The sequence below is a fragment of the Octopus bimaculoides genome, chromosome 15, assembly GCF_001194135.2.
Source record: "Octopus bimaculoides isolate UCB-OBI-ISO-001 chromosome 15, ASM119413v2, whole genome shotgun sequence".
Taxonomy (NCBI): domain Eukaryota; kingdom Metazoa; phylum Mollusca; class Cephalopoda; order Octopoda; family Octopodidae; genus Octopus; species Octopus bimaculoides.
In genome coordinates this window covers 13,737,976-13,747,103 of record NC_068995.1, presented here as the reverse complement: position 1 = coordinate 13,747,103, position 9,128 = coordinate 13,737,976, and the positions used below count along the sequence as shown (strand labels likewise).

Sequence of the window (9,128 nt, the reverse complement as noted above, 5' to 3'; positions counted from 1 at the left end):
GAAATGGTGTCTTTTATGTGCCACCCGCACAAGCCAGTCCAGGGGCACTGGCAACGATCTCGCTCGAAAATCCTACAGGAGCCAGTCAGGCGGTACTGGCAACGGCCACGCTCAAAATGGTGCATCTCATGTGCCACCCGCACAAGAACCAGTCCAGGGGCACTGGCAACGATCTTACTTGGCTTGCCGGGTCTTCTCACGCACAGCACATTTCCAAAGGTCTCGGTCAGTAGTCATCGCCTCGGTGAGGCCCAATGTACGAAGGTCTTGCCTCACCACCTCAGCCCAGGTCTTACTTGATATTTCTTTACCCAACCATCATACTCTCTATGTATGTTACATATTCATTCCAGCTCTAATTCTTCTGAAACCCAGTTTTCCCTTCAGCTCATTTTATGCTCTGTCATTCATGTACACATCTAGCAGAGTATTCTCACCTTATTTTTTTCCCCACCTTCACACATTTTCTACATCCACTGCCCCTGTTTCCCCTTCAGTCAATATCACACTTCACACAAATATCATACAATCTGCAATTCACTGAGTGAGAGAATCCTTTTTCTGCTAGCAGAGTTAATAGCTCCCTGAACTTTTTCCACCCTGTTCTTAGTCTGACTTGCACTAATTTAATGGAGAGAGGTACCCTTCTGGGCTTGAAGCAACAAAGTAACTTCTACATAGTTGCTCTACATACTAGAAATAACAGTCAAAACTCCTACATATCACACTCAGCCATATTTTTAAAACAAGTACACAGTGAAAAATGTATTCTCAGGTAGATTGTTTCTGAGAAGAAAAAGGAACCGTCACTTTTCAATTGCCTTTGACAATGTGGCTTGCCTCATGACGTCTGCTCATGAAATAAAAAACAATGACAACTCTGCAGAGATAAAAAGTGAAGTCAACAATGGCAGGATTTGAACTCACAACATAGTTAGTCCACATTACTCTGTAAGGAGCATAGGACCAGTTTCCCATTTTGTCTAACATATATATTCTTCCCTGGTTGGGACACCGGTCCGTTGCAGGATTATTCACCTTTGCCAGCTGAGTATACTAGTGCAATGTGAAAAGGTTTTATTCAGTAACACAATGTATTGCCCAGTCAGGGAATCGAAACCACAATCTTACAATCATGAGTCCAGCACCCTAACCACTTAGCCATGCACTTCCTCATAGCTATGTTTTTCCACAACATAGAGAGGTCTAACTAAATACCGTTTGCTGCTTAGTCTGGTACATCTGAATGAGGATACTAGTGACAAGGGTGGTAGTTGACAGTATTAGTTCAACCATGTTGGTTTACCGTGTTGTTTCGACGTGTGTTGGTTTAACAGTCAGTAGTCGAACAGTGAATACCTACGTTTGAGTAGTATAGTGTGCGTTCTGTGTTAACATATAGGCGTAGGAGTGGCTGTGTGGTAAGTAGCTTGCTTACGAACCACATGGTTTCAGGTTCAGTCCCACTGCGTGGCACCTTGGGCAAGTGTCTTCTACTATAGCCTCGGGTCGACCAAAGCTTTGTGAATGGATTTGGTAGACGGAAACTGAAAGAAGCCCGTCATATATATATATGTGTGTGTGTATATGTTTGTGTGTCTGTATTTGTCCCCCCAACATTGCTTGACAACCGATGGTGGTGTGTTTATGTCCCCGTAACTTCGCGGTTCGGCGAAAGAGACCGATAGAATAAGTACTAGGCTTACAAAGAATAAGTCCTGGGGTCGATTTGCTCGACTAAAGGCGGTGTTCCAGCCTGGCCACAGTCAAATGACTGAAACAAGTAAAAGAGTAAAAGAGATATATTTCTGTGATAGGTAATTTTTAGGTAACCACAACCAACCATTTATTTGCGTAATACCATTTTACACCTGACGTGTATACTGCACATCATATCAGTAACATAAGCTCTGTTGTGAACCAGTATATGACTAGTAATAGGATGAAAATAATAATTTGACCCCAGTTGGGGTTGGAACTCAGAATATTAATTTGATGCCACAGTACATGTTTAATGCTCCACCAGATCTACCGACTAAATGCTCTACTATGACAAGTGCTAATAGCGCCGGCTAATTCACTACTTGACCCAGTTTCAATCCCTGGTACAAACCACTTCACCTATTTCATTAGTGATGATATTGCTGGTAACAGTAATAGCTTCTCACGGAAGCCTTTCTGTTGCCTGTGTCTCTGGTAAACTTTGTTACTTAATGTTGTTATCGGTGTGTATACCTATATGTATATAGTTCAGGGTTTGAATCTTCAGCAAGCTGAAACCTATCACCAATGCTTTATTGTACCTACAGCCTAATTAAAACAAAAATCTCAGATGGCCCTGCCCTTCCCTGCTCTGCCCTGTCCACATAACTGTCAATAAGTATCACATGGTAACATCAATTTACTGTTATTAGATTGCAATACTGAGTTCAGCTTGTCCTGTGGTTATAATTTGAAGAGACTCATTGAGTGAGACTGCTGGGAGTCTCTACATGGTCACTCAAAATAGCAGCCAAATTTCCTTCAAATCTTCCTGTACTATCTTAAATATGAAAACGACACATTAGATGATGTAGTCTTAGGTACTCCTAACAAGACAGGGTGGTCATGGCTGGAATGCCTTTGGTCTGCTGAATCTGGGTAGACACAGGGTTAAAGCTCTACAACTGCAGCATTAAAACAGATGAGTCATCGAAAGAGTTGAGATTGTGAGGTATCTAGAAAAAAAATGGGTTTGGACATGTATAATGATTGATTCTGTGTGTGTGTGTGTGTGTGTGTGTGTGTGTGTGTGTGTGTGTGTGTGTGTGTGTGTGTGTGTGTGTGTTTGCATAGACTATTTTATCAACCACAGACTGGAACACTTTCAGTTCTTCAGGTCTTTGTTCCTCTCTTCTCTAGTTGTTTCTTTCTAGCCTCTTCCTCACCAGTATGCCTCACCTGTGATACAAAACTATCCGTTTTCACATTTACTGTTAAAACTTCCATCATAAATTTCTTGAAGAACCATTTTTAACACTAGCTTTATAATGGGGAAGTTATTTATGCTAAATCCTCCCAAATGTTCAATTATTTTAAACAGCAATTAAAATACATAAATCTGTAACAAAAGAGTTAATCCATTGTAAATAAAAGCGAGTCTCCTGTTTAATGAAATTGTTTTAATCCTCATGTTTGTAATATCTATTAGTTAATATCTTGTTGTTCTTCTTGTTTAATCCAGGTTGATCTCTGAATTAGTAGCTCTTGGGTAAAAGACACTCCAACCTTAGCCATCCCATTGTATTTTCAGGCACTATATCTGGGGACTACATAAGCCAACTTATCCTTACCTTATTTTTAATACAATAATTCATAATTTGAAAGAAATTTGGCTGCTAGTTTTAGCTGATTAAAACTATTATGTATTCTCTGTTACTTACTTAACCCTTTTGTTACCATATTTCTGTCAACATATGCTGCCTTTGTTTCAATTAATTTTTAAAATACTAAAGAATTTAGTAAAATAATTTTCTCATTATTAAGCTGAGGTCCAGAACAAATTAGTATAAAATTTTGATGGAGGATTATAATTTAGACCACTTTAAAATAGTAAAATTTGTCATAGAACCTCTCAAGAGGATTGGTATCCAAAGGGTTAAGCCCTTCTTTTCCTAGGGAGCATAAGCCACCAGCAATTTGTTTCCACAGTTCTTTACTCTGGACCCTGAGGGAAGGCCTTCCTCTACATGGTTTTGAATTGTCATCAATGCTTCAGTAACTACACTTTTTTTTTTTATCTAAGTAGGGGTTGTTGGCCCTAAACAAACCTATTTTTTACCTTAGGAAGAGGCAATCTATATTAGCCTGGACTCTATACTTTGATCTATCCAGCATGGCAGGCCTTACCCAGAGCTTGCACTATGCTGGCATAGCTCTTGAGGAGTATTGAGGTACACTAACCACTACAACACAAGGACTGGTCCTTGTGATCAAGAGTCTTTGTGGCATCAATAATTTAACATTTAATTCTTACCATTTTTCTTTTATCGCTGTTTATGGAATGTGTCATTTTTCCATCTCTCCCAAATTTTGTACTACCAGCACGTTTTCCAGTGTACTTGGCTGCTAACCTAACCAGAACAGAAGCTTAGCTTTAGCCAATATTTCTAAACAAGAACACTTTAGTGTTCAACAATGGTTCTCAACCATTTATTGCCTATGGACCCCTTTGATCCCTATTTTATTCTACTGGACCCTCAGACCTATTCAATTTTTTAAAAAATCCTATTATATTTTTATAATTAAATATTATTAGAATTTTTATAAAAATTGTTAAAATATTTTGTTTATTCTGGACATATAACCAATTTATTGCACATAAATTTTAACAGGAAAATCTTATATGGATCCCTAAGGGTCATGTGAACCCTAGTTGACAGCCACTGGTGTAACAATAAGCCTTAATATGCCTGTCAGGAATGGGTATCATGTTCGGAGAGTTAATTATTGGAGTGTATCAGTCACCATATCTCCTTTTTTCTTTCTTTTTTTTTTTCAGACATTAACTGTGTCCTTCCATTTTTAAGAAGGCGATATGTGCTTTGAGAGTGATTAACTTGCTATTTCTTGCAAATCAAGTAACTGACTAGAGGCTCCCTCATTGCCTTTGAATATTTATTTGTTATGGCTGAACCCCAGGTCAACTCTGATTCAGAAGAGACATGCCAGTAGTCATTGTACTACCTTTCCTCTAGATATAGTTTATCTTTAACTCTTCCAATGAACTCCCTCATTTGTATATACTTTAGGTATTTCCATCAGCACACTTCTGCTGAAATTATATTTATATAAATGTATTCTTCATACTGAACTATCCAACCTTTTCTCTAGCTACCATTCAATTTAGCCTTCTTTTATCTACTTCGGTGTAGCTTTAAATTAAAACTGAGAATACACACAGCACCAAAAGCACCTGTGCTGGTGCCATGTAACAAGCACCCATACTGGTACCGGGTAAAAAGCACCTGTGCCATCATCACGTGAAAAGTACTCAGTACATACTGTAAAGTGTTTGGCATTAGGAAGGGCATCCAGCCATAGAAACCATGTCAAATCTGACAATTGGAGCCTGATGCAGCTCTCTGGCTTGCCAGTTCTGATCAAACTGCCCAGCCCATGTCAGTATGGAAAATGAATGTTAAATGATGATGGCGATGGTGGCAGTTTTTTAAAACTATTTATTGATATTTATTGCCCTTCATTTTAGTTGTAGTTGTCTCTGTTTAACTCCAGGTTAGCCCCAACTCAACTGCTTAACACTATAAAACCAGAACTAAACACAAACCCTTAAATGCCTTTTTGTGGCTGAGGAGTTATTTACATTTCATTTTTCATAACAGCATGATGATGGGGTATGGTTTGAGGGAGATTTAGTTACTATTTCTTGCAAATCAAGCAACTGACTAGCGGCTCCTTCATTACCTATGAATATTTGTTGTTGATGTGCCTCAGGTGAACCCTGATTCTGAAGATACATGCCAGCTGTGATTGTACTAACCCATCTTCTAGATAGAGTATATCATCCTTAACAGTATTACATCTTCCAATTAGTCTCCTTCATTTATATTTACATTAGGCATTTTCATCCGCCCACTTTGTTGATATTATAATTTTCTGTAAACAGAAATATCTCAGCCATTCTCTGACCACCATACAGTTTAGCCTTCCTCTATCTGCTTCTGTATGATGATGCATTCGTGAAAAAATACTAAACAAAACACACTCATTATTTTTCTTATTCTCCTCTCCAGTGTTATCAGTTTTCCTAAATTCCTGATAATTACATTAACGTTGGCCTACTATTCCATTTCTGGCATTTAGTTGTATGGAACACTTATTCATCTGATCTGTCTGTAATATTTCTGTATTTTTTAGGGCGGTGACTAGGCCAAAAATGTTGGTTATAGCATCAGTTTAAATGTCTCATAGTATTTAATTTTGACCCACCAGGGTTCATAAAATAAGTACTAGCTATACTTTTCAAATCATTGCATAAGACTATGAGGTTCTTTTCTAAAATAAAGTCTTCGTTTTTTTTATACATAGGAAAACATTATTTTCACACTTTTGTAACCATATTACAACTGAAAGTGTTTAATAAATTAAATTAATTTTGTCATTGTTAAAATGGCTTTTTAAACATAATGTAACAATATGTTTTTGCATAAAACTATGATGGAAGATTTAAATTTAAATTCCAACCATTTAAAATGGAACGATTTTATCATAGAACCAGGAACTGCTTCAGGCATGTTGGTATAAAGAATGTTAAACAATAATTTAATCCTTTAATCTCATCAACTTACTTATCTAACAAGTGGTGGAGGGTGAGAGCTTGAGTCTAAAAAAAAACAAGAGATAGTCTTTTGTTTTTTCAAATTTTTAGTTTTGTTGTTACAATTTTTGAAAAAAAAAAAGAATTCTTTACCCTTCTATTTCTGAACCCTCGGTTTTATTTATTCTACACTATCATTATTATGATAGAGCAGCTGTCTGCTGTAAAGAAATTTTTTTTTTTTTTTTTTTTTAGTTGTTGTCTCAGTTTTATATTGTATTGCACATCATGTGACTATCTGTCAACTTCCATCTCTTGTAGGTTATTCTGTCTCTTTGTTATTGAGTACTACAGCTTCTTTGGTCTTTTGGCTTCATCATCATCATCAACGTAACCAGTTCTACATTATTCAGTCCCTTGGAAATAATCTTGAGTATAGCCAAAAGAAGTCATCCTCTCCTCCTCCCCATCTTTTTTTTTTTGCAGGCAATTCACACACACACACACACACACACATACATGCGATAGTATTGTTTCTCTTTTTAATCAAATCCAATTATTTCCTCAGATTGAAACACCTATAATTCCTGTATTTGATACAGCAAATATTAACCCATCTCCTCTCATATATTTTTAGCTGAGAGTACCATGTCGGTCGGATAAACTTGTAGGAATCATTAACCAGCCAAGAGTACCTCTAATGGTATGAATCTCTCCATCATTATTTCATTCATGAATATCTTTCAAATTTGCTGTCTGTTTTGATGCGCATGAACTTTTTCCTTTCAATAATAGAAATCACTTTCACCCCCTTTGACTCCAACCTACCCAAAGCCTCTCCTGATTTTGTAATATAAACTTCAAGTTTGAAAATCATCTAGATTAAAATCTCTCATCAAGATTTCATGCTAATTTAAATTCCAAACACCAAATTTAACAATGGCAAAGTTATTTTACAAAATTCTTCATTTCTTTGAAGGGCAGTGTATTTCATTAGAAATATAGTGACAAAAGGGTTTATATTTCTGACTAAAGCATTTTGAAAATGTTTTGAAGATCAGTCCCCTAATACAAACATCACCAATGGAGGAGCCAGTTAGAAAAATGCTGCCTAATCTCCCTCATCTCTAATACCACCATATTAAAAAGGAAGGACACATTGGATAATGCTATTTTAACCCTTTAGCATTCAAATTACTCTGTCAAATGTAATGCTTATTTATTCACATTACTTTTAATTAATCATGTATTATCTTGTAGCTTCAAGATAGCAATGATGTGATTGTATATTTTTAGAATGACATTGTAGGGTAGGTGTGAGATCTGGTCAGTTTGAACACAAAACAAGTAGAATATATGGCTGGTTTAAATGCTAAAGGTTTAAATATCTCATCGCTAGAAAAAAAGATACCAAATTAGGAATACACTAAGTAATACTATTTAAGGTCCTCAGAATTTTCACAGACCTCAAAATAATTGAATGGCACATCATTGTTTTAATATCCATTTTTCCATGCTTGCATGGGTCAGATGGATTTCATTGAAGCAGATTTTCTACGGCTGAATGACATTTTCTATAGCCAAACCTCACCTGTTTCCAAACTAAGTAATATTTCTCCTTAGCCATACATGTACATATTTTAAATTTTTGTAAAACCTTCTAGTGTAATTTCTTTATCGAGGGGCCTCCAAGTTTTATATAGCTTGAGACTTCACCAAGTCTGAATCCTGCACTGTCCTTAATCACAAATTTGGTCAATCTGTGTTAACCTAGAGCTTGACCAGAACAACATCATCCAAGCCCAAAATATATTGATCAAACTGGTTAGTGATTTGCAGACTGAGATGAAGGTCATTATTAATAATGAGGTAAGGCAGCAAACTGGCAGAGTCATCAACATGCCAAGCAAAATGCTTAGCGGCATTTCATCCATCTTCATGTTCTGAGTTCAAAGTCTGCTGGGGTCAATGTAATCAACATACTCCCTCCCACCAAATTTCCAGCCCTGTGCCAAAATTTGAAATCATTATTAATAATGACCTAATGATACAAGAGTAGCAGAAATAGTTGTTGTAGAAAGTGGCAGAACTAAATTATGGTCTCTGGTTAAGAGAACAGTTCTGGGAGGAAGGGGTAAGTCAGTACCATTAACCCCAGTATTTGACTGCTTCTTTATTTTACTGACTCCTGAGGGATGAAGGGAAAGTTGGCAGAATTTGGTTTTAGAATTTAATGAGCTGGGATGAATACTTTAAATGCTCTAACAATTCTACCAGTTTGCTTATTAACAAAAAATATCTTATACTCCTAATACTTTGTGCAACTGAAATTTTTTAGGTGATGAATTGGGATTATATAATGACTTACAGTCAGCTTATATCTTTCTATAACCTGTATCTGATTACACTTTTGGTAAAAATTATCTTTTCACACTTGTGTTGGTCAGAAAAATATATACTAGTTATGAACTGAGTCTGAATAAGTTAACTGTATTTTACCCTCCCCTTGAAATATCAAGCCTTAAGTCAATGTAAAAAAAACAAAAAAACATTGATATTAACTTTCATGTAAATTCTCTTCTTTTCCACAGCCTACTCTACCTGCACACACAATCCTACCAACACTACATGAAGCTGATATTTTTAGGTAAGTAACAATTACCTTAATTTATTTCAGCCCAATGGGTTGAAGTTTGTATTCTCAAGTAACCTATAAGCATAGATGTGTCGTTCTGAAGTTCTCTTCTAACCACATGGTTGCAAGTTCAATTCCAGTGTTCTATATCATGGGCAAGTGTTTTTACTATATATA

At 36.4% G+C, this 9,128-nt stretch overlaps 1 protein-coding gene across 4 annotated transcripts in view; it reads left to right on the top strand.

The window, feature by feature from the left end:
- The window catches only part of LOC106877922 (protein DENND6A), a 99,004-nt gene that overhangs the window by 63,113 nt on the left and 26,763 nt on the right, over positions 1 to 9,128 (top strand). For 3 of the 4 annotated variants that reach the window (XM_014926992.2, XM_014926993.2, XM_014926995.2), the window contains exons 8-9: positions 6,954 to 7,019; positions 8,908 to 8,963. In XM_014926992.2, the coding sequence (XP_014782478.2) occupies positions 6,954 to 7,019; positions 8,908 to 8,963 (122 nt within the window). The remainder of the gene's footprint in view (positions 1 to 6,953; positions 7,020 to 8,907; positions 8,964 to 9,128) is intronic. The other variant, XM_014926996.2, reaches the window with a different exon arrangement.